The following is a 23,963-nucleotide window of genomic DNA, read 5'->3' as shown; positions in this document are numbered from 1 at the left end:
ACTATTTTCCTTTAAATCATGAACCATTTTAATTTTAATTGATGCAAGCACTCTACACCATTAAATACACTTTGAAAGTCATTCAACTTCGCTTCAATTGTAAGTTCTCTTTTATTAACACATCTTGATTTAAAGAATACCCTAACTTACCATTGACGGGTTGCTAGGTGAATCATTAGATTGAATGCGCAATTGCTTTATTATAATCTCCTCATTCTCTCTCCTTAAGTGAGCCTGAAAGTATCCAGTCTAAATTAGAGAACAGAACATTAGCCCTTATAAATGGCCAGTGTTTATAAGATGTATCAGAAAGATCCCTGCTAACCCTTTGGCTGAACCGTTTTACTTGAGTGAAAGAACTTAGTCCAATTTAATAACAGTTCGATTTAAGGCTGCTTCTTCAAAGCCTATTAGCAATTCTCAGTCACTGGCACAGATTAAAATCAATCGGCAGAGCTGGGAGAGTACAAATCTCTGTGGATTTAGCAGATTGCTGATGCCTCAGTTTCCTCATCTGTAAACGAGGACAGTAAAGATTAATGAGTTGGCTGTTGAAATAGTGCCCGGTGCCCACAGTAAGTGCTGGATCATGTTAATAATTATTACTGTCTCAGCCGAGCTAGCTGCTTTCGCTGACAGCTTCCACTTCACCCAGAGTTCACCTTGAGGCTGTGTGACTGGACCTCACATTTTATTATGAAAAATTTCAGGCATACGGAAAGGTTGAAAGAAGAATGCCATCCATGGACACCCTTATACCCACCCCATAGACTCGACAATTGTTCATGTTGTGCCATATTTAATTTATTTACTGCTGTTTTTATTTTCTTCTGAACATTTCAAGGAAGTTGCTAACATCATGACCTTTTACCGCTAAATACTTCAGTGTGCATCTCTTAGGAAGGAGACGTTCTCCTAAGCAACCACCAAAAAGTGAATACGTCCATAATATCATCTAATGTCCAATTCATATTCAAATTTCGCTTCTCAGCAGAGGGTACCATCAAATTTTTGGATTTTTGCCAACCTGAAGGAGGAGAGTCTCTCAGTGTAATTAGAATTTTCTTGTCTCTTACTATGATTACAAATGAGCATCTTCTCACATGTTCAGGCTCCTTCTGCATCTCTTTTTCTGGAACTATCTGCTCATGGCTTGTGTCCATTTTATTTTATTTTATTTATTTTTGGCTGCACCACATAGAATGCAGGATCTTAGTTCCCCAACCAGGGATCGAACCCATGCCCCCTGCAGTGGAAGCGTGGAGTGCTAACCACTGTACCGCCAGGGAATTCCCGCTTTTGTCCATTTTAAAATCATATTTTAATTTTTTTATATCTGTTTTTAAATACTCCTTAAATATTGGTGAAATTAGCCTTTGTCTCTATGTTGCAAATATTGTCTCCCATTTGTCTTTTTTTTTTTTAATTTTTGCTTGTGCAGGGGTTTTTTTTTTTTTGCCATAAAAAGCTTTTTTAAAATTTAGCTTTAATTTTTATGTAGCTGAATTTATCAAGTTTTTCTTTTATTGTTTCTGGGTTTTGAGTCCTACATTGAAAGGCTTTTCTCATTCCTGGGTTATAAAGGAATCCCCTCATGTTTTCTTCTACAAGTTTTAAGGTTTCACTTAAAAAATCTGAATATCTGGCTCATTGGGTATTTATTCAAGTGTTTGGTGTGAGGTATGGGTCCACTTTAATCTTTTTTCCAAATGGCTGCCCAATTGTCCCAAGATCACTTATTAAAAAGTCCATCATGTCCAGTGATTTGAGATGCCACTTTCATCATACATCAAATTTCCATATGTACTTGGGCAACTTTCTGGACTTTCTATTCTGTTCAATTGTTCTGTCTGGCTATTCACATTCCTAACTACACCATTTTAATGCTGGGGCTTTATGATATCTTTTTTTTTTTTTTTTTTAATTTTTATTTATTTATTTATTTATTTATTATTTATGGCTGTGTTGGGTCTTCGTTTCTGTGCGAGGGCTTTCTCTAGTTGCGGCAAGTGGGGGCCACTCTTCATCGCGGTGCGCGGACCTCTCATTATCGCGGCCTCTCTTGTTGTGGAGCACAGGCTCCAGACGCGCAGGCTCAGTAGTTGTGGCTCACGGGCCTAGTTGCTCCGCGGCATGTGGGATCTTCCCAGACCAGGGCTCGAACCCGTGTCCTCTGCATTAGCAGGCAGATTCTCAACCACTGCGCCACCAGGGAAGCCCTATGATATCTTTTAATATCTGGTAGGACTTATCCCCACCCCACTGCCCTTCTTTTTAAGTTTTTCTGGCCATTCTTGATAATTATTTCATATCAACTTCAGAATCAACTTGTTTAACTCCAGGAGAAACAAAAAACAAAAAACAAACAAACAAAAAACCAATCCACTCTCAGTATTTTCACTAGGATCATTTTAAATGGATATATTTACCTGGGTCAAATGGCCATCTTTATGGTATTGAACATGTTATTATTAGGGGGCTATCTTTGGGGCCCTGTTTTGGGTTGAATTATGTTCCCCCCCAAAGATATGCTTAAGTCCTAACCCCAAGTACCACAGAATGTGAACTTATTTGGAAATAGGACCTTTACAGAGGTAATCAAGTTAACATGAGATCATTAGGGTGGGACCTAATCTGATATGACTGATGAAAATGAAGGCAGAGACTGGGGTGATGCGTCTACAAGTCAAGGAACATCAAAGATTGCCAGCCAGCCACCAGAAGCTAAGAGAGAGGCCTGGAACACATACTCCTTCATAGCCCTCAGAAGGAACTAACCCTGTCAATACCTTGGTCTTGTACTTCTGGCTTCCAGAACTATGAGACAATCAATTTCTGTTATTTTAAGTCACTCAGCTTGTGGTACTTTGTTTCGACAACCCTAGTAATCAACTTCAGGCCCTTGGGAGGATCTCTTAGGCTGGAATTGAGCTGTCCAGCCATGACTTCAGGACATCGAGAAGCATTTGTGTGCTTTCCTGACCCCAAGCAAGGCCAGCCAGGCCTGTTTCTTGCCTGCCTGAAGTGGATGAGTGAACCAATGAATGCGTTGGAAAGCTGGAGGTGTGACTTCACTCTCAGTGGGTGGCCAAACCCACTGAGGTCGAGGCCAGTGAATGAATCATTTGTGCACTATGGCTCAGTGAGTCAGGGAGGGCCAGGCACAAAGCCCGAGTCTGAGGCCTATTTCCTTGTCCCCTTCCTTTGGCATCTAGAAGCAGCCCCCTAAAAGTCATCATCCCATGAAACAGACAGTGAAATGCCGCAACACGCCACCCTCATGATATGCCCTCTGTGTGCTGTGGAGAGATAAGGACGAAGGACTTAGAAAACAGAGAGGAAGCGCCAGGCCCCCAGCTGCGCCACTTACTTGTATGTGCCTTTGGACAAGTTAGTTAACTTCTCTGGACCTCGGTTCCCTCATCTCTTCCTTTGGGGGTGGTTAATGGTACCTGCCTCATAGGGCTAGTGTCACAGTCTAGGAGGAAATGTATGTAAAGCACTTGGCAAAGGGCTAGGGCTTACAGCAAGAGCTCAGTAGAGATTGGCAATTATTAATAAAAACTGCCCCAAAATAACTTACCCACAAAGGCAAAATTGGTAGGCACAATTTTTGAGTCTTCAACTAGTTTTTTGAATACACCACCGGTAACTTTTTCTTCTCCTTCCTTCAGGGGAGAGTTTGGAATAGACAAACTATGACCTCATTTGCTCCCTTCAACGTTAATTAGTGTTTTCTAATTGTGAAAAGGAAATTATGTCTCAATTCATATTCCGTCTCAAAAAAATTAACTAACAACAGAGATTTGTCACTTCTCACCGTGGCGTCAGTTCCCCTGGTGCCTGGGGCGGGGCTTGGGGCCATGTTGGCAGGCGGTGCCCTTGGTTCAGGGATAGGCCTGTCTGAGTCACAGAGGCCCTGTTACTTCCTGGTCCCTCTCCTGGGCTCCTGGGTTCATCTGCATGTGTTTATCCAACGAACCTGCTTTGAGGTTTGTTCTGGGGACCAAGAAAGGCAAGGAACCGTGTCCCTGCTCCCAAGCTAGTGGGAGAAACAGAAATGGTCAGCCATGGGGCCTATTCACACAGGCTGCTATCTGGTCCCACAGCGAATCTGAGAGTTGGTCTCTTGGGGTTATTACTGCCCCCATTTTATAAGGCAGAAAACTGAGACTCTCAGGGGCCAAGTGGTAGATAACAGAGACCCATCTCTCAGAGGTGTTTCATCCCGACATTTCTATTCTACAACAGTCTTTGTCTCTAAGGAGACATCCCTTCCTCTGGGCATCTTTCCCTCATAATTCTCTCCCATTTGGGAGAGGGCCCTTTTCTGGCCTTTCTGATATCTACCCTGGCGCTTAGCACCTGGGTTGTACTTGTCTATTGACAAGTCTGTCCCCCTGCTAGACTGTTTGTTGTAGTGCTTTAATTACTTTACTGTATTCTCCTGGACCTAAGAGGTCAGCTATTCTGAGACACCCCCCTCTTTAATGTATACACCATAAAGAAAGAGAAATGCTTGCAATTAACTATGTCAATTAAGTATGCTATGCCTCCGACTGTAAGTTATATTCCATTTTGAGGAATGTTAAAATATGAAAACTGTGCCTTAGGCTCAATGAAATATAAAAGCAATTATTGCTTTTGAACACATCCTAGGGAAAGAAGATTTTATAAATATCCATATACTAATAAGAACAAAATTCACTAAACACTTACCCTGTGCCAGGAATTGTTCTAAAGTGCTTTTCATCCATGATCTCATATCAGGGGTTGGCAAACTTTTCCTGTAAAGGGACATAAGTAAATATTTTAGGCTTTGTGAGCCAGACAGTGTCATAGCTACTCACCTCCCGTTGTAATGTGAAAGCAGCCACAGAGGATAGTATCAATGTGTATGGCTGAGTTTTAATAAAACTTTATTTACGGACTCTGAAATTTGAATTTCATACGACTTTCACGCGTTACAAAAGTGTTCTTTTTCTTTTGATGTTCCTCCCAACCATTTAAAATATAAAAACCATTCTTAGCTTGTGTTGTACAAAAAGAAGGAGTAGGCTAGATTTGGCTCATGGGCTGTAGTTTGCTGATCCCTGTCTCATATGGTCTTTACAATAGCACTACAAGATAGATGTTATTATTATCTTCACTTTATACATGAGACAACTGAGTCTCAGAGAGGTAAAGTAACTTGTCCAAGGACACACAGCTGGTGAGTGGTCAAGCCGAGATTCTAACCCAGGCAGTCTAACTCTGTAACTTGCTTTTAACAAGTCACCCTAAATATGGTAAATATGGTTTACCCTAAATATGGTTGCCTTTTAATATCTTTAGCTTTTTCTCCTGATTACAAAAGTTCCACATTTGTGTTGAAAAATTCAAATCATACAGAGTTGTAAGAAAGAAAATGAAAGTAACCCCACCCTCCAGAGATAAACACTTAAGGGTTTGTACACAGAGTTCACACAATGCTGACTAGATTTAGAATGTTCTGGACACTGTGTGACTTTGGATAGGTTGCCTAACCTCTCTGGGTCCTTGTCTCCCAAATGAGGGAGCTGGCTGAGATGATGCACTGCCACGGGCCTTCCCTGACCGTGGAGATCTGTTTGTAAGGATTGTGCAACAGAAGCTGGTTCTGTCCTAACTGTCTGGGTGTGGAGGGTGAAGTCACCCCTTGCCGGCCCCTTAGGATGGGTCAACTGGCTGCTAAGTCCCTGTGCCCGTGGCTGCCCCAAATCCCAAACCCTGAGTGACTTTGGAAAGGCAGCAGGGATACCAGGGCCTGAGCCAGGGGTTGTAGGAGGCTCGGGCTCCCTCCAGGGCTGGTGCCAGGGACCACTCTGCCCAGTGAGCAGAGCTCCAGGCAAGCTGGTAGTCGGAGGCTTCAGCCAGAGCTGCCGGGGATGGACTTGCAACAGGCGGGGAGCCCTTAACAGACTGGGGTTCCTACCTCGGGATGCCTGGGTTCCCCCCCCCTCCATATCTCCATCGAACAGGCCCCAGGGTTTGGATCTGCATCTGATGATTACCAGCTGTGTGACCTTGGGCACATTCTCCTCTCTGAGCTGTTTCCTTGCCTATAAAATGGGGATAATAACCGCCTCACGGGATCATTGATTGGTTCCTGAGATGATACTTGTAACGCAGCTGGCACAGCGGCGAGGCTCCACAAACGGCCATTTCCATCCCCTTCTCTCTTCTTACACTTTTCAACAGTACCTTTAAGAAAATTCTTCCACCATGCTACAAATTGTGGACCTACTATGTGCCAGGCACTGTATTTAAGATAGTAGGTTGGGGAGGTCACAGATGAGAGAAACACACCTCCTACCCTTAAGCAACTCAGGGAGGGTAAGATAAGAATCTAAGAGATGTTTACGTAATCAGAAAGTTCGGACAAAGTCCTCCAGGGTGCAGGTGCAGAAGTTGGAGAATTCAAAGAAGGCTTCCTGGGGATGCCACTTTCGGACTTGGAGCCCAGAGGAGATAGCACCCTGGCAGGGGGAGGGGCAGCAGTGTGAGCAAAGGTGTGGGGGTGGGAAAGGATGAGAAACACATGTCCAGGGGTTTGCCTAGAAAACAACAGAAGAGTCGGTGAGAGCAGTGAGGGTGGGGCCAGATGGAGGGGTGGAGCCTAGTGGTGGCTTTGGATTTGGTGGGACAGAGGGAGTTAGGAAGGAAGGGTACTGAGCAAAGGCAGGAACTGCCTGCCTTACAGCACTAGGGAGACAGTAAAAGGGCTGTGGATTCTGGAAGAGAACAGGAATGTTGGGAGCCAACTCCCTCTCCTGAGAGCACCGCCTCCATATGTGACCGACACCAGGCCCTAGATGGATAGTATTCCCAGTTTACAGATGGGGAAATGGAGGCTCAGAAATGTTAAGCCACTTGCCCAAGGTCACAGAGCAGACAGTGAGCTAGGGCCACTTTCTGCCTGTCATCTGGGGGCGTGCCACTCTTTCCAAAGTCGACTTTGAGGGCAGAATTCAGACAGAGATTGTAGGGTAATATCAACCCCGGCTACACTGAGTCTTCCCACAGCCCCTAGGAGTACATGTTCTTATCTCCATCACAGGAAGGAAGGAGTGGGGGCTCAGGAGGGAAACAGACTTACTCAAGGCCACACATTAAGGGTGGGGAGTCCAGGCCAGGCGGTCCCACTGCCCCGCCCTGCCTCCAGGTTTATTTCTAAGTACATCTAAAATCAGGAAAAGCCCAGGTCGGAAAGGCCAGGTTCTCTCCCCAGAGTCAAAATCCCCTGATGCTCTTTTGTGCCCTTCTGCCCATCAGGACCACAATTCCAGCCCCTTGCTGCTTCTGCAGTCACCACAGACCAGATTATGCTGGGCCTCTCTTTGGCTCCGTCTCCAGCCAGAAGTAGTGTCTCTAGTTCCTGGACTGGGGGCCTGGGTGGCTACATCTTTACCACTAACCCCTCTGACCTGTGCCACTGTGTGTTGATTGGCCTCAAGGAGGGACCTTACCCTGAACTGGACCTCTGTACTAACCACACCTACCTGCATCTTGTGGTGACCTTCTCCCCAGGTTCTGATGCCAGATGCTGAAACACACAGTGGCATGATGATATAAGCATTGCTCTGCTAGGAAGGGAAAAACCAAGAGACTTAGTGAATCATAACAAGAAGGGATGGGTAGGGCCTGGGTTCCTTACATCCATCATCTCTAACTTGGGCCTCAAACCATCCACAAAGTAGACAGTTGTAAACCCATTGTACAGATGTGAGCTTAGAGGCTCAGTGGGGGAAAAGATTCACCTGGAATCACCCAGCAGCAAAATGACAGCGTGGGGTTCAAGCTCTGCTCTTTCCAGATAGGGATAGAGAGGAAAACCCCGCAGAGCTCAGCAGACATCTGACTTTAGGGCCAGACTGTGCCACTTAACACTGTAATATTTGTATAAAAAAGTTTTCTTTTTAAAAAATGCGTAGGTATTAAAAACTGCTCTTGGTAAAAAACAACAAAACTTGGGACAGATCAAGTTCGCATGCTGTGAAAAGTCAGCAGCTGTAACATTTTATGATTCAACGCATAAAATATGTTGAGTTCCTCAGATGAATAAGTAGTATAAACAAACAAGTTTTTTCTTTCTTAAAAAAGATACAGGGAGGGCGTTGCCATTATCTGAGGACCTCTTTGCTGTCCTCAGCCAATGTTCATCTGAAGGTAGAAAACGCCCTTTAAAAGAAAAAAGCACTTAGCCTTTTACTTTTCTAGAATTTAGGCAGAAAGTTTGAGCATGTAAGAACACAGAAGCTAAGCGAGGCAAATGCAGAAGTTGCCTCTGATGATACAATCCACAGATCAACCACCCGGGGTGGCAGTGAAACGCCCCCCTCCCCCGGAGGAGAGGGGAAGAAACCACAGAATGTTCCTGATTCGGCACCCCAGCACGGTGGTGCGATATTTATGTTTGTGTACCTAGCACTGTTGGTGCCGCTGCAGAGGGGCTCCGCCGCCCAGGGGGGCGTCACTAGAGCCCAGGACAAGGGTGACCGCGTGGGGTCTTCCCAAACGTTTGTCCAGGTCCTGGAAATCCTCTTAAAGCGCTGTAGGATTGGATTTCGAGGTCGGCCCATATTGATGGTGAGAAGCAGGGTGTGGGGGCTGCGCCCGGTCCCTGTTCCCCTTTGCAGCTCCCAAGCCCAGCGCTTAGTGGGCGCTCAATCAGTACATATTTGGGGCGTAAAGAGATGGAGCCGCTCAGTCTTAGGCAAATGTGACCAGAAACGTGTCTGGCGGCCCCTGGTGGGGCGCTGTCGAGCCGCGCTGGGGGTCGCCTCCTTAAACGCCGAACCCCGCAATCCACAACCGCACCTTGCGAGCCCTCACCCTGATTTCAGCCCCCTGACTTGCCCTCCATGGGCTCACAATCCTCTAGGGACTACACGACTAGGAATGAGATTCTTCCGCTTGGTAATCGATTGGAAGGCGTTTTACTCGTTAAATGTACATTTTAAGTAACAGGAAAGTCTGGGCAACAGGAGAATATTTCCCCGAACACCTCCACCCCAACTCAGCCCGGTTGTTCTGGGATGGATTTGTCTTCAACCCTCATTTCAGGCTCCTCGCTGTTGCCCCACCCCCAGCAGTGTGATACTGGGCAAGTAAATCGCTTCTCCTTGGGAACCTGTTTCCTCGCCAACTGGGGACGAGGCAATGGGCGAAAGGGGCCCACGTGTATGCAAAAACAAAGGAAACCCCTTTCCGCTCCGGTGGGCGGCGGAGGGGGCGCTGGGAAGCGGCACGGTGGAGGGGGAGGGGAGACGGAGGCCGGTGGCAAACGGCCCGATCTCCCTGCCGTTCGCACCCGGGAGGTCAGTCCTCGCCTGGCAGAGCGCCCGCCCCCTCCCCTCCCCGCTGGGCCCGGAGAGCGGCGCGGGCCAGGTCCCCGGGGACGCGCCAGGCGCAGGCCGGATGGCCTGGCGGGGGCCTGAGCCGGAGCCAGAGCGCAGCCAGCGGACCCCACTCGGAGGCCGATGACGTCTTTGCCTTTGGCTCCTCCGGCGCCAAGCCCGGCAGGGCGGGTGACGTCACCGCACCGGTCATGTGACCGCTATTCAAACAAACAAACCCCCTCCCCCTGAGCGCGCGAGACCCGCCCCTCCCCGCCCCGCCTCGCCTGCCTGCCGAGAGGCCACATATAAACGCGCTCCCGCGGGTCAGGCTCACTGTGAAGGACGTCGGGGCTATAGGGACTAGGCGGACCGGCGGGACAGTTGGAAGAGCAGCAAGGAAACCGAGGTGGTCTAGAGTCCCGCACGACGAACCCTCGCCCAGTCCAAAGGCAGTTTGGGGTTTGGCGCAAAGAAAACCAGGGTCGGGCTTTTCCTCGAAAGCCGTCGCCCTACTTTTGGCTTCCCAGGACAAAGAGCCCAGGAGGACTTGCACGCTGGGGGCGCTGGGGCCGGCCATGGTCATGGAAGTGGGCTCCCTGGACGCCGGAGGCCTGCGGACGCTGCTGCGGGACCGCGCGGCGCAGTGCTTGCTGTTGGACTGTCGTTCCTTCTTCGCTTTCAACGCCGGCCACATCGTCGGCTCGGTCAACGTGCGTTTCAGCACCATTGTGCGGCGCCGGGCCAAGGGCGCCATGGGCCTGGAGCACATCGTGCCCAACGCCGAGCTGCGCGGCCGCCTGCTGGCTGGCGCCTACCACGCTGTGGTGCTGCTGGACGAGCGCAGCGCCGCCCTGGACTGCGCCAAGCGCGACGGCACCTTGGCTCTGGCCGCCGGAGCGCTCTGCCGCGAGGCGCGCGGCGCGCAAATCTTCTTGCTCAAAGGTACGCCGTCGGGGGTGCTCAGGGGCGGACCGCACGCCCCCCTGCCGCCTTGCCCGGGGACCCCGGGCCCTCAGCTCCTGGGGGGCTGCCCCACCTGGAGCGCTTGGACGCCTGAGTAGCATTGTGGGAACTTGTTGGCTTTGTTTGGCACTAGGAACAAAGACTCGCCTGGGCCTCTCCGGGGTAAAGTTACAGCCCTAGTGGATGGGGGAGTTGTATGAAGGTGCCCTGTCTCAGTGGTACTAACAGAAAAAAAATATGTCTCTTTTTATTGCCAGGAGGATATGAAGCTTTTTCTGCTTCCTGCCCGGAGCTGTGCAGCAAACAGTCGACCCCCATGGGGCTCAGCCTTCCCCTGAGTACTAGCGTCCCCGACAGCGCCGAATCCGGGTGCAGTTCCTGCAGCACCCCACTCTACGACCAGGTTAGTAGGGAGGAGCCGTGCCCGAGGGGAGAAGGAACAGCTGGCAAAGGTGGAAGAGCAGCGCTAGTGAGAATATAGAAAGTGACATGCAGCTTTATTTATAACAGGGGACACGGGGATATTATTTATCCCATGGTTAAGTGGTATGATGGAGCTGGGTCTCTTAATTGTTGGCACTACAGAAATGAACTTGTTGGCCCTGCCTAGGCAAATGGGTTTAGTCCCCTATTTATTTATACTCTAACAGCAGTGCTGCAAAGTTCACCCAGTGTTGAAACTGACTTTTCCAGCAGGGAGTTTTTGTGGGTGTGGGCACCAGCACTGACATTGAATAAAGCTTGACAAGTGTTGGATATTTCTGGATTTCAGGGTGGCCCAGTGGAGATCCTGCCTTTTTTGTACCTGGGCAGTGCCTATCATGCTTCACGCAAGGACATGCTGGATGCCTTGGGCATCACTGCCTTGATCAACGTCTCAGCCAACTGTCCCAACCATTTTGAGGGTCACTACCAGTACAAGAGCATCCCTGTGGAGGACAACCACAAGGCCGACATCAGCTCCTGGTTCAACGAGGCAATTGACTTCATAGGTAAATGGAACAGATGCCTGGGACTTCTGCCTCACTCCTTCCGTTTTAGTCACTGAGCTTAAACTCTGTGGCAAGAACTTGAGTGGCATACTTTTGAGCTTTCCTCTAGACATTAATGTCAGTCTGGTGTGGGTAGCATCTCTGAGAAATATAGATTCGATGTCCCATTTTACAGATTAGCAAACTGAATCTCAGAATGTTGAATTGATTTGTGCAATAGCAATCTGCTTAGTGGTGATGCCTTGTCTGGGTTTAAATCCCCTGCTGTTCTTTTCCACATTGCCTCCACAAACAGTGTCTGTGTGATGGCATGAGGTGATATTGACCATCTCTGGACAGGACACACATGACATTTCTTAGACACCCTATTCCTGGGGTTGGGGTTGTTCTCCTGGGCTCTCAAGTAACCAGCTGCCCTTTGTTTTCCAGATTCCATCAAGAACGCTGGTGGAAGGGTGTTTGTCCACTGCCAGGCAGGCATTTCCCGATCAGCCACCATCTGCCTCGCTTACCTCATGAGGACTAACCGAGTCAAGCTGGATGAGGCCTTTGAGTTTGTGAAGCAGAGGAGGAGCATCATCTCCCCCAACTTCAGCTTCATGGGCCAGTTGCTGCAGTTTGAGTCCCAGGTCCTGGCCCCGCACTGCTCGGCAGAGGCGGGGAGTCCCGCCATGGCTGTGCTCGACTGCGGCACTTCCACCACCACCGTCTTCAACTTCCCGGTCTCCATCCCCGTCCACCCCACGAACAGTGCATTGAGCTACCTTCAGAGCCCCATTACAACTTCTCCCAGCTGCTGAAAGGCCACAGGAGGTGATCTTCACAACCCACCAGGACTCCAGGCTCCTTCTTGAAAGGGGAAATGCAGTAACTCCAGGGAAGGGGGCTTGTGAGGGCTGGTCCTTATTTATTTAATTTCACCCGAGTTCCACTGGGTTCCTGAGTGGTCGTAGTGATGACTTAGCGCCAAGACGTTTGCTGAACTCAGCAGGTTTCGGGACCAACATACAGTGGGTACATCAAGTCCCTCTGACAAAATGGGGCAGAAGAGAGAGGACTCAGTGTGTGAGTCGATTTCTTTTTGCTTGTCCCTGTTTTCTGAAGACACTTTCATGCTTGACATACCTACCAGTATTACCATTCCCGATGACACATATACATATGAGAATATACCTTATTTTATTTATTTTTGTGTAGGTGGTCCACCTTCACAAATGTCAGTGTCTACTCCTAGAAGAACCAAATACCTCAATTTTCTGTTGTGAGTACTGTAATATCCTGTAAATATAGCCTAAGCAGGTTTGTTTTCAGCACTGATGGAAAGCACCAGTGTTGGTTTTGTTTTGTTTTGTTTTTAAGTTGCCAACAGTTGTATGTTTGCTGATTATTTATGACCTGAAATAATATATTTCTTCTTCTAAGAAGACATTTTGTTACGTAAGGATGACTTTTTTATACAACAGAATAAATTATGGCATTTCTATTGAAATCCTGATGCTTTATTTCTTGGACAGCCCCACTGATCCCTCTCCCATCACTGAAATAGGGGAGAACAAGGTCCTCCAGAATGTGTTGGCATCTGATCCCATACTCTTTGGTGGCCCCTCAGTCCCTCAAGATGGCTGGGTTGCAAGGATGGTAGAGAAGTGTGATCAATCATAAAAAAACAAACAAAAAACATAGGTGCTGGAGCTGAGCTCTTGGTATTGGATTCAAGTGTCCACCTATGTATCTTCCCATCATGTCTCCCTCAAGTGTCCCCAGAGCCCAAACTAGGAAGAAGTGGCCATTTACTTGGTTGCTTTTTCCATTTAATACCTTCCCCAGGATAACATAAAAAGCCTCCCATCCCTCTCTGATCTCTGCTGAAGTGATGAGGATGATAGTTTTTCAACACATTTGCTATAAATGTGTTTCTACTATCTGCAAGGCAGGGAGTGCTAACTGACCCTAGAACAACTCAGCAAGATCTGCAAATGAAGATGGTGAGACCCAACATAGCTAAGTGGCACAAGTGGGGGAATTGGGCCCTACATCTGTTTTGTTTCCTAATTCTATGTGCTTTGTGCTTTATCACTTGCTTCTCATGTGTGCTTTTTTTTTTTTTTTGCCTTTGAAAAGACCTTTATTTTTTGTGAAAAGAATACCAAGCACTATAAGCAAATACACTGTAGACAAATCACCAGAAATCCCCACCCCCAACCTGACCATTATTGTTTTGGAGCACATCCCCTAGGCATCTCTGCACATGTACACAGCATTTTTGGTGGCTGCCTCCTTCAGGTCACTTGCTGCCCTGATTTCATAATTTTGTTGAAGAAGATAGACAATTAAATCTGACTTGCCCTAGGGCAATATTCTCGATTTTCACTCTGTCTTGCCAAACAGGCCAAAGCAGAGAAGGTGTAATTGATTACCAACCCATAATCCAGTCTTTAATGTTGAACTAAATAACAGTGAAGCTCCTGGGTTGCTGGCCCCTTAGCCCCTGCACTCCTTTACCTGTTTCTGGACAAAGTGCTGTAGGAAGCAGAAGAGCGAAAATCTTACTTTACTTTTCCAGGGGTGCTCTGAGTAGTGGTCCTGGTCCAGCCCCATCGTTCAAGGCCTTGACCTTTCCGCACTGGTTCACCATGCACCACCTGACTCCCAGGGCCTGAAAGATCCCTGTGTTCCATGTTCTAAGAACTTACCCTGGGCTGGCAAGTTCATTTCCTCGGCTGGGCTTCCAATTACAAGTGTGTTCACGCCTTTCAAAACAAACCATACCCAGTGTTTTTATCAAACCCTAGAAATCTACTATTGCAAATATCTCCCTTCGTGGAAATGTACCAGCGACTTCGAGTCCGTGGCAGATGCCATGGCTGACATCCCCGTGGGCTCGGGCCATCACTTTCTGCTTGGCAGACACTGGCTGAACCAACATTAATCTCCACTGTGATCCACACAGTGGAAAAATACAGTGGCTGCCTAAGGGAGCCGCCAGTGAAAACAATTCACTCACTTCTCCCAGCACAAGCTACTTAACCTCCTGCCAGCCCTGGAGAGCCAGGGTGATAACCCCTCCTCCCCATGCATCCGATTCCTGGTCTCAGGCCCTCCAGAAGATGTCAGTTTTGGCCTGAGACTGCTTTTCTTAGGAAGGAAAAAAAGTGTCTGAGAAGAAAGATGCTTAAACTATTAAAACGTTGTTTCTCAGCTGGGAGATTGACATAGGCACAACTCGATCATTTAATACTGATAATGTAATAACAGCTGTCAATTTTAGAGTTAACGCCTTGTGCCAGCCACTGTGCTAAGTGCTTTCCAGATGATCGAATTTAACTTTTAAAGCAACATGCATTTTACAGAAGAAGAAACTGAGGCTCAGAGAGGTGAAGCGACAACCCTCTAACTGTAGCTCAAGGTCATACAGCAGGTAAACAGCACTGCAGAGTTGGGAACGTGGGTCTGTAAGAAGACTGGGGAAGAAAGCCCTAGTTCAGTCCAAAAGACAGCTCGTGGGAGTGAGGAAAAGATGAGCTTTGTAGCTAACCAGACGTCACCATGGTTTTACCCCATAATATCAAAGTGGAAACGCCATTTATCCCTTTGGGCCTCAGTTTCCTCATCTGTAAAATGAAGATAATAAAACCTACTTCACTTGTGAGGAGGAAATGTGCTCATGAATGTAGAAGTGCCTGGCAGGTTGTGGGCCCTGGAGAAACATTCAGATCCCTTTCCCTTCTCCTAATGACCTCTAGCGGTTCTTGGGTCTCAGTTTTCCCACCCATAAAATGACCAGTTTGCAGTGGATCTAATGGGTAAGCTTCCTCCCAGCCCTCTAATTCTAGTACGTAGACTATGCATCAATGCATACTTTATGCTTTTTGGTGGTTTCCAGACACCCATTATTCCATTAGGAGACTACCAACCCCAAATGCTTCCACTGCATCCTCTCCTTTCCTTGGAATTTTGCAAATCGCAGCTAATTTGCCTTGAACTTGCAGCCTCCGGCCTCCATTTCCCTCCCTCCCTCCCTCCCCTGGCCCCTGGTGGATGACATCATTGCGTGTATACCTTTAAGATTATATAAATCTGTGATCGTACAGTAGCCTCCATCCCCATGGAGACGCGGAGGAGTTTCCCTTTTGTGAGGAAAGCTGTCATGTCACTTCCTGCTGCTGACAAATCAGTTTAGGAGATTAAAATAAAGGGGGGGGGGCGGGGTGCGGGAGGCAGCCTCTGAGAACTGCAGGCTCGGTGGTTTCTGGTTGCCATACACAGAGACAAACAAAGCCGAGGCCGCGCAGGCCGAGCTCAGGTTTCCCACACCTCAACGGGTGGATCCAGGTCACCCGGCGCTATTTTTCTCCGCAGGCTGCATTCTGGGGAGCAGGTGGGGGGGGCTGACCACTTATGGGGACTTTCCTGGGGCTCTGCACTGAAAGCCTGTTGGAGAACAGCCTCTGGGTCCAGCCAAGCCTCTGCTCCCCTTTATCGGCTCAGGAGGTGTCCTCATCCTTCGGGGAACAAAGTGTATGCCGGTTGCTAGCGCCACAGTGCACACAACTGTGCTCTGCTAAGGGAAATACGGTAGAACCACCTTTTTCTTGACTGTGGCTTTTTAGGCTAAGCATCAGTCCATTCATTCGTTCATTCATTCATTCAACAAATATTTATTGACTCTCTATAGGCCCAGGGATGCTTTGGTGTTAGACAAAGTTCCTATTTTTTTTTTTTTTTTTTACTTTTTTTTCAAAGTTCCTATTCTCAGGTAGCTAACAATGGTGCTGTTGGGGTGTGTAAATAAATAATTAAGAAATAAGATAAGAATGAAGGCTCTGAAGGTGAGATATTAAAGGGGGGGGTCCTTTAGATTTTGGTGATCAGGGAGGCCTCTCTGATGGGGTGACTGGAGAAGCTAAGACCTGAGTGATACAACCCAGTTGCCTATTTGAGAGGTAAGCTGGGAAGAGGGTTCCAGGCCAGGAGGGCACTAAAGACTTGAGGTTTGAGAGGGATCTTTGTGGACTGGTAGAGCACTTGACTTGGAGCCAGCTAGACCTGAGTTCAAGACCTGCTTCTGCCACTTGTTAGCTCTGTGACTTACTGTAGGTAAGTTACCAAACTCTAAGCCTCAGTTTCCCCATCTGTAATATGGGCCAATAACCTCTGACCTTCAAAGGCTTTTTAAGAATTAAACGAAAGACAGTCACTCTGGGCTCATCAGAGAGGCTTGGGAAAGGCTCATTGTCCTCTGGTGACTCAGCTGGTCCCCATTCTGCCACTTGAGCAGCAGCACCCCTCCCCAGAGTGTCCTGGTGAAAGGAAACAGGGAGAAGTGAGTTGTCTTGCCCCATCTCTGGGCCCCAGGACTTATCCCAAGGGTTAGGGAGCAGCAGGTACTTACATATGTCTTCTGAATAAAGGAGTGAGTGACCATCCCCTAGAAAGTGCTCAGTAGATGTTCGAATAATACCACCAAAATTCTGGGACTTTGTTCCAAATGCCTCAACAAGTAATAACTGTATGCCCTTGGGTAGATTACTTCTCTACTCAAAGCCTCAGTTTTCATACCTCTAAAAAGGGAGTGGTGAAAGTATTTGCTTTACATGGTAGTTGTTAATATTAAATGAAATAACGTACACAAAATATTTTGCACAGTACTCAACACACAATAAACAATAAGCATTAACCATTTTAACCATAGTTACTATCATCACCACTACCACCACCACCATCATCATCATAAAGGAAAGATCTTAAAAAGGAAGCAAATTTTAATCTTTAGCCCAGACCTCTCCCCTAACTGCAGACTTGTATATCCAATAACCTCCTTGACATATCCATTTCTTTGTCAAATAGACGTCAAAAGTTGGCAATTCCAAAAATAAACCTTTGATTTACCCCCAAACCAGCTCCATCTGTGCTCTTCCAATCTTGGTTAATGGCAACTTCATTCTTCCCTTAGCTCAGGTCAAAAACTTTGGAGCCATCCTTGACTCCTCTCATTTTCTCATAACCTGTATTTGATTCATCAGCAAATTGAGACAGGTCCGTTTTCAAAACATAACCGTTTTCAAAATAGACCCACTTCTCATCACTTCCAAAACCACCTCTCTGGTCCAGCCACCATCAGAAGTTGCCTATGTTACCGCAGTAGCCTCAGGGCTGTTCTTGTTTCTGCACTGTCCCTCTCAGTCTATTGGCCACCAAAAGCCAAAGCTATCCTTTTAGTGTTGCCTATAGTACACACCTTTGACGACAAATTCAGCTTTTGTTTCCCTACAAATATTTTAATTTACTTTCAGTATTGAAAAATGTTTTCACTGGGCAAAGAATTCCAGTTTCAACCTTATTTCTTTAACCATTTTGAAGACATATTCCATTGTCTTCTCAATTTTGTAGTGTCTTTTGAGAAGTCAGCTTACTAACTTAGTGTTGTACCTCTGAGGGTAATCTGTCTTTTTTCCCTGGTTGCTTTGGATTTTCTCTTTCTCTCTCTCTCTCTTTTTTTAAAATTAATTTATTTTAAAAAATTTTTAAAAAAACATCTTTATTGGAGTATAATTGCTTTACAATCTTTTTTTTAAGCAGTTTTATTATAATGTCTCTGTAGTTTTCTTCCTATTTACCTTGCTTACGATTTGTGTTTTTTTCAAATCTGTGGCTTGATGTCTTTCATTAGTCTTGGAAAATTCTGTTATTATTTCTCCATTTTGATACTTTCACGTATAAAACATAGCTATTTTAATGTCTGTGACCAATAACTATATGGATTCTCTTGTGTTTATATCTGTTGCCTATGGTTTCTTTTGATATTTGTAAAATCATGTTTTATTCCCTCGTATGCCTGGTTATTTTGATTGAGTGACAGGCACTGTGTATGAAAAATTTTAGAGATTATTTAAGGCAGTTTTACCCTCTTCTCAAGAGGGTTTACTTTGTTCTAGGTGGCTTGGAGGTCTAGGAATCCCAGTTCACCTTAACCCAACCAGAGACAGAGATGGCTTGAGAGGACTTGAAGCTGGGCTTTAGACCCTGTGATGACTGCTTCAGTCTTCTTCTAAAGGTGTATTCGTTAGTAGTTGCAACTAAAAGTTTGGGGATTTTCCAAGCCCCCCAGCCTGTATTACTTTTTGGGGTAATATACGAGAAAGCCTAGGCGTATACCAGATTCCTTCCTGGTGTGCCCTGAATCTAGTATTTGTCCCATTATACTCATGAGTCTTTTAAAAGCTCTGCTCAAGTCGTTAGCCGTTCAGCTTCTCATTTCGGAATTGACAGATAGCCCTTCGGGGAAAAGAGGCACCCAATGCTATGCTCATCCCTCTGGGTTTTCCTCTTCCAGCTCTTGATCCCACAATTCCTCACTGCCCTTTTACCACTTGAACGTCTTCAAACTGAAATGTTTAAAAATATTCTGTCCCACTTTTCTAGTCCTCAGCAGTAGAGTGGTTCTGGATGATGTGGTCTGCCATGACTGGAAGGGAGTTAGACTTTTAAAAACCCAGAGTGAAACTTCTAACACATGAGGTTTCTTTTTCTCCTCTACCCCAACCCTCCATGGCACTCACCTCACTCATAATAAAAGGCCAAGTCATTACAAAGGCTACAAGACCTGACATGACTTGTCTGGCTGATACATCTCTGACCACATCTTCTGCCACTCTTCCCTTTCACTCATCTCTTCCAGACAAGCTGGCCTCATTGATCTTCCTAGCACAGGCAGAGTTCACTCTTGCTTCAGGGACCCGTTCTCTTCCCTCCGCCCAGACCAATCTCCCTTTAGATCTCTGCAAGTCTGGTTCCTTCATTTCCTTCAGCTCTCAGTTCAAAAGTCATCTCTTCAATGGGCCATTTCCTGACCACCACCCCATTTAAACTAGAGCCACCCTGCCCCAACCCTGGCCACCCCATATCCCTTTCTCTGCTTCATTTCTCAACAGAGCACTTATCACCGCCTAATACGTACTTATTTGTGTATGGTCTATCTCCCCACTAGAACGGAAGGCCTTGAGGGCAAGGACCTTGTCTGTCTTGTTCACTGTGAGATCTCCTGCCCTTAGAACAGTGCCTGGCATGTAGTGAGCACTCAATAAATGTGATGCATAAATGAGAGAACTCTGAAGGCTCTGGACAATTCCTCTCCTTTCTGGGTGGGTCCTGGGCTCCAGCTAGGGGGAAGTGATTCTTTTCTGCTCAGCCAACCTCTTTCCCTTCCACATGAGGCAATTTCCCTTGGAGACTTTCCAGTAACACACAGTGGTGTGCAAATGAAATAAAGCATATAAAAGCACTTTGTAATCAGGAAATAACATGACGGTCCTGGCTATCCAAAACCTGCTTATCCTGGGGCTCCGTTCTTGGGATCAGGGCTGTGACTCTGGAAGGACAACAGTGGGAAAAGCTCCTCAGGGGCTCCGTTCTGAGCCCCATCCTCCCACACTTTCCCCCTCCTTTCCTCCCTCCCATCCAAAGAGAATTCCCCATGGCGTGTGCCTCTAATTAGGAGAATGGGGCAGTGGGTGATTCATGGGGAAGTCTGTAGGGCTGCTTGGGGCTTATGACTCACAGCTTCTCATCTAATAGGAGGGTCAGATCTCCATACTGAATCTCCTGGAAATGTCCTTTGTCAAGGGCTCCAGTGACCACTGGGGATTCTCTCCCACAGAGCTCTCAACAGCACCTTCCTGGCACTTGTCACTCTGTTTAGTTGTCTGTTGCTCAATAAGTACATATAGAAGGAACAAAGGAAGGGAGGCCAGCAGTGAGAGCGGGAAGGAGGGGAGGAGGGGAAGAGGACATCCGACTCCTTGACCAGACTGTGAGCCACTAAGGGCAGGATCGTGCCCTTTTCTGTGTCCCAACGTAAGGCTTGGCTTATAGTTGGGGAAGTAATGGTTGAGTAAATGAAGGAATATTTGGGGATCTTGAGGGGCCTCATTCGAGGGTATTGCCAGCCTGATAGAGCCTCATGGCAGTGGCAGGTGGGGGGCTGGGGCTTGGTATTTATTGTGGATGACACTGTAGAGGCTAAGGCAGATGGTACTGGTTGACATAAAAGCAGTCCAGTCATAAAAGCAGGCCCTTCTGAGCTCTAACTGGTGCCAGGCCCTGCACTGGACACTGGACGCACAGGAATGGAGAAGATACGATCCCTGACCTTGGGCTCTCCCAGCAAATGGTGGAGACTGATGGCTTGACCCAGGATTTTAGTGCAGTGGTCTGGGAGCTGGTCGCAAGGTGTGGACAGGACAAGGGAGTGGGGAGATGCAGGGAGGATTGGGTAGAGGGGAGAAAAAGAAGAAAAGGCTTTCTGCAGGGGGTGACTCTAGAGCCCTGGAATTCTGGGGACGTGGCACAGAAAGGACTCCTGTCCTCAGGGGGATGAGGAATGGTCTGAAGCCAATTTATTGTTGTTTACTAGATTTTATGGAAGGAAGAAGGGCCCTAGGACTTGTCCCAGGCCCAAACTACTTGCCCTAGAAGTGAATTCTCAAGAGCCCTCACGAGAGTCCCCACGCCTGTCCTGCTCTTACGCAAAATGGACCAGAGCCCCGCGCCCCCTACGGTGGGCATCTCAAAGAGTGGGCTCTGTGGGGCACTGAGTGAGGCCAAGGACATGACCCTCGGGGAGGAAAGACTGAAAAGCACTAGCTTGGACCCTGGCTTCCTCTCCATATTCTCATTGGATGAATTGTTTAGGCTGTTCTCATCATGGACCTGAAAACTGCAGAGAGTACAGTGTCCCAAGAAGATGAGATAACACGATTATGACTACCTTGTCCCTACGGCCCAGAGTCAGCCATTCAGGCTCCCACTCACATTGACTTTGGACATGACAGGGCACAGCATTCCACCCTGGTTATTCTACTATGAGCTGCTTCTCTGGTGTGAAGGGCCCTGTAGCCCTTGAAGAGGCAAGACCTGAGTTTCACTTGGGCCATTGCTCATCCTACTATAAGGTCTATAAGAGACTGGGGACAACTTTATTTCTGATATCTCTGGCCAGAGCTAGTGCCCAATATAGCCATGATAGCTCAGGGTCAGAGAAGAAAGATAAAGGAAGTCTCATTTATTGAGCTCCTACTATGACTATTGCTTTCCGTATGTGGTTTATTTAATGTTCTCATCTGGCCTCTTCATCAGGGCTTATTATTATTGCCATGTCACAAGGAGTAGTAACTGAGGCCTGGAAAAGTAGAGGATTTGCTTAGAGCCACAAGTTGGGCTGAACTCAGTATCCAAGGCCCAAGTCCGGCAAGGTCTTTCCACTGCACCAAGCAAGATAAGGGTGAGCCCTGCCCTCATTCTGGGGCCAACCATCGCTCTTTAAGTTTGGGGAAGGTGGAAAGTACTGATGATGACTACTAGATGAGGCTCCCCATGCCCCCAGGGCTCCTGGGAAGGGGCTTTATGTATCCTTGTATCCTCAGCGCTTTCAATAAATACACAGACCATGATTAAACTGACTAGGACATAGATAGCTGGTTGCCACTAGTATCTGGTTTTCCTTTCTTCTTTAGTAATAGATTTTTAGTTAGGTATGTGTCTTACAGTTCCCTCCCTTGCAGCCAGGTGTGGCCATTTGAATGTCAGGCCTAAGGTGTGTGCAACTTCCAGAGAGTGTCATTAAAGAGAAGGGGATTTCTTTTCATCCCCCTTTCCTTCTTCCTGTTGTCTGGAATACTGATGTGATGGCTGGAGCTGAGGCAGCCATTTAAAACCATGAAGCAATACTAGGAATGATGGCAGAGCAGCAAGATAGAAGGAGTCTGGGTCCCTGAGGACTGTTGGGAGATAATTCTCCATGGCATTTTTATAACTTTTGTGACACCTTTTAACTGAAATTATTTCAAGAGTTGTTTTAAGGCAAATAGCCTGGGGAAACTAAGATAGTGTCTTCTGGAACAGAGAACAGATTTGTTTCCTGAGCAGGATAATAGAGATAATGTTATTTTCCAGGGCAAATGTTGGCTAGATTTGCTAGCAGCCTCTTAGAAGATTAGGATTTTCCTAAACTCAGTGTGCCTCAGCTCTGACACAAACCCACTGTGTGCACAGCATCCACCTGGGCTTACTGCACTGGCCCCATGGAACTTGGGGGGCAAGGGGAACCAGTGCAACTATGAACCTCATGCTGCCCGCTGTGCTGTAATAAAGTTCCTTGTCCTGTGTCTTCTGCAAGCATCTATGAAACTGTGGTCAGCTTACTTGTTAGTTTGCAAGTAGGAAGGAATTCTCAGGCCTTCATGCTTCTGACAAGGATTTCGTGGAGAACAGCAATATAATAAGCCCTAGTGGGATTTTTCCCCCCCTTTTTTCTAACTTTATTGAGATAAATTTTACCTCAGTAAACACCTATTTTAACCTTATGATGTAATGATTTTTGACAAATCTATATAGTTTTATGTGTATATTCAAATTTTAACAAATGTATGCAGAATGTATTATACCTACCAACACATCCAAAATATAGAGCATATCCATCATCAAAAATTCCCTCATGCTTCTTCCCAATCAATCCCTACCTAGGGACATGCTTTCTGTCACCATAGATTAAAATTGTGATTTCTGGATTTCCTATAAATGGAGTCATGTTGTATTCTTTCTGTTGTGTCTGCATTTTTTCAATCAGCATAAATTTTTTTAGATTAGTCCATGTTGTTGTCTGTATCAGTAATTAAAATTTTTTTAAATAGATTTTATTTTTTAAAGCCGTTTTAAATTCACAGAAAAACTGAGTGGAAAGCACAGAGAGTTCCCATATACCTCCTTCCCCATACGGGCCCAACCTCCCCCACTATCTACGTACAGCCCCATAGTGGGACATTTGTAACAGTGATGATACAACATTATCACCCAAAGTCCATAGCTCACATTAGGGATCACCCTCGGTGTTGTACGTTCTACGTGTCTGGATAAATGTATAATGACATATATCCACCGTTATAGTACCTTACAGAGTAGTATCACTCCTTTAAAAATCCTGTGTTCTACCTGTTCATCCCTCCCCCTACCCCCAACCCTTCGAAACCACTGATCTTTTTACTGTCTCCATAGTTTAACCTTTTCCAGAATGTCATTTTTGATTATATAGTATGTAGCTTTTTCAGACTGGCTTCTTTCACTTACTAATAAGCATTTAAATTTCCTTCATGTCTAGATGGTTTAAATCCATTGTCTGGATGTACCACCATTTATTTATCCTTTCATCTACTCAAGGACATCTCGGTTGCTTCCAGCTTTTGGCAATTATGAATAAATTCATAAACTATAAATATAATTCATTTGTAAATGAATGATAAATATTATTCATAAATAAATATTATATATAATTATGAATAAGGCTGATCTACGTTTTATGGATATAAGCTTTCAGCTTCTTTAGGTAAATAGCAAGGAGAATGATTGTTGGATTTTACTGTAAGAGCATGTTTAGTTTTGTAAGAAACTGACAAATTGTCTTCCAAGGTGGCTGCACCATTGCCTGCCCACCAGAAATGAATGAGAGTTCCTGTTGCTTCATATCCTTGCCAGCATTTGGTATTGTTAGTGTTTTGGTTTTTTTTAAAAAAATATTTGTTTGTTTATTTATTTATTTTTGGCTGTGTCGGGTCTTAGTTGCGGCACTCAGGATCTTGCTTTGCAGTGCTTGGGCTTT

The 23,963-nt window shown here is 46.4% G+C and overlaps 1 protein-coding gene across 1 annotated transcript; it reads left to right on the top strand.

Annotated features, from left to right (window-relative positions):
- The first annotated feature begins 9,681 nt into the window (after positions 1 to 9,681).
- Positions 9,682 to 12,803, top strand: DUSP1 (dual specificity phosphatase 1). The gene is made up of 4 exons (XM_059917682.1): positions 9,682 to 10,301; positions 10,580 to 10,725; positions 11,095 to 11,314; positions 11,744 to 12,803. The coding sequence occupies exons 1-4, from the start codon at positions 9,935 to 9,937 to the stop codon at positions 12,112 to 12,114; spliced, it is 1,104 nt and encodes a 367-aa protein (XP_059773665.1). The 5' UTR covers positions 9,682 to 9,934; the 3' UTR covers positions 12,115 to 12,803.
- The last annotated feature ends 11,160 nt before the right edge of the window (positions 12,804 to 23,963 follow it).

Source organism: Balaenoptera ricei, chromosome 3, assembly GCF_028023285.1.
Source record: "Balaenoptera ricei isolate mBalRic1 chromosome 3, mBalRic1.hap2, whole genome shotgun sequence".
Lineage (NCBI taxonomy): Eukaryota > Metazoa > Chordata > Mammalia > Artiodactyla > Balaenopteridae > Balaenoptera > Balaenoptera ricei.
Note: the sequence above shows the minus strand (reverse complement) of the source record. Positions and strands in the feature narration are given on the sequence as shown.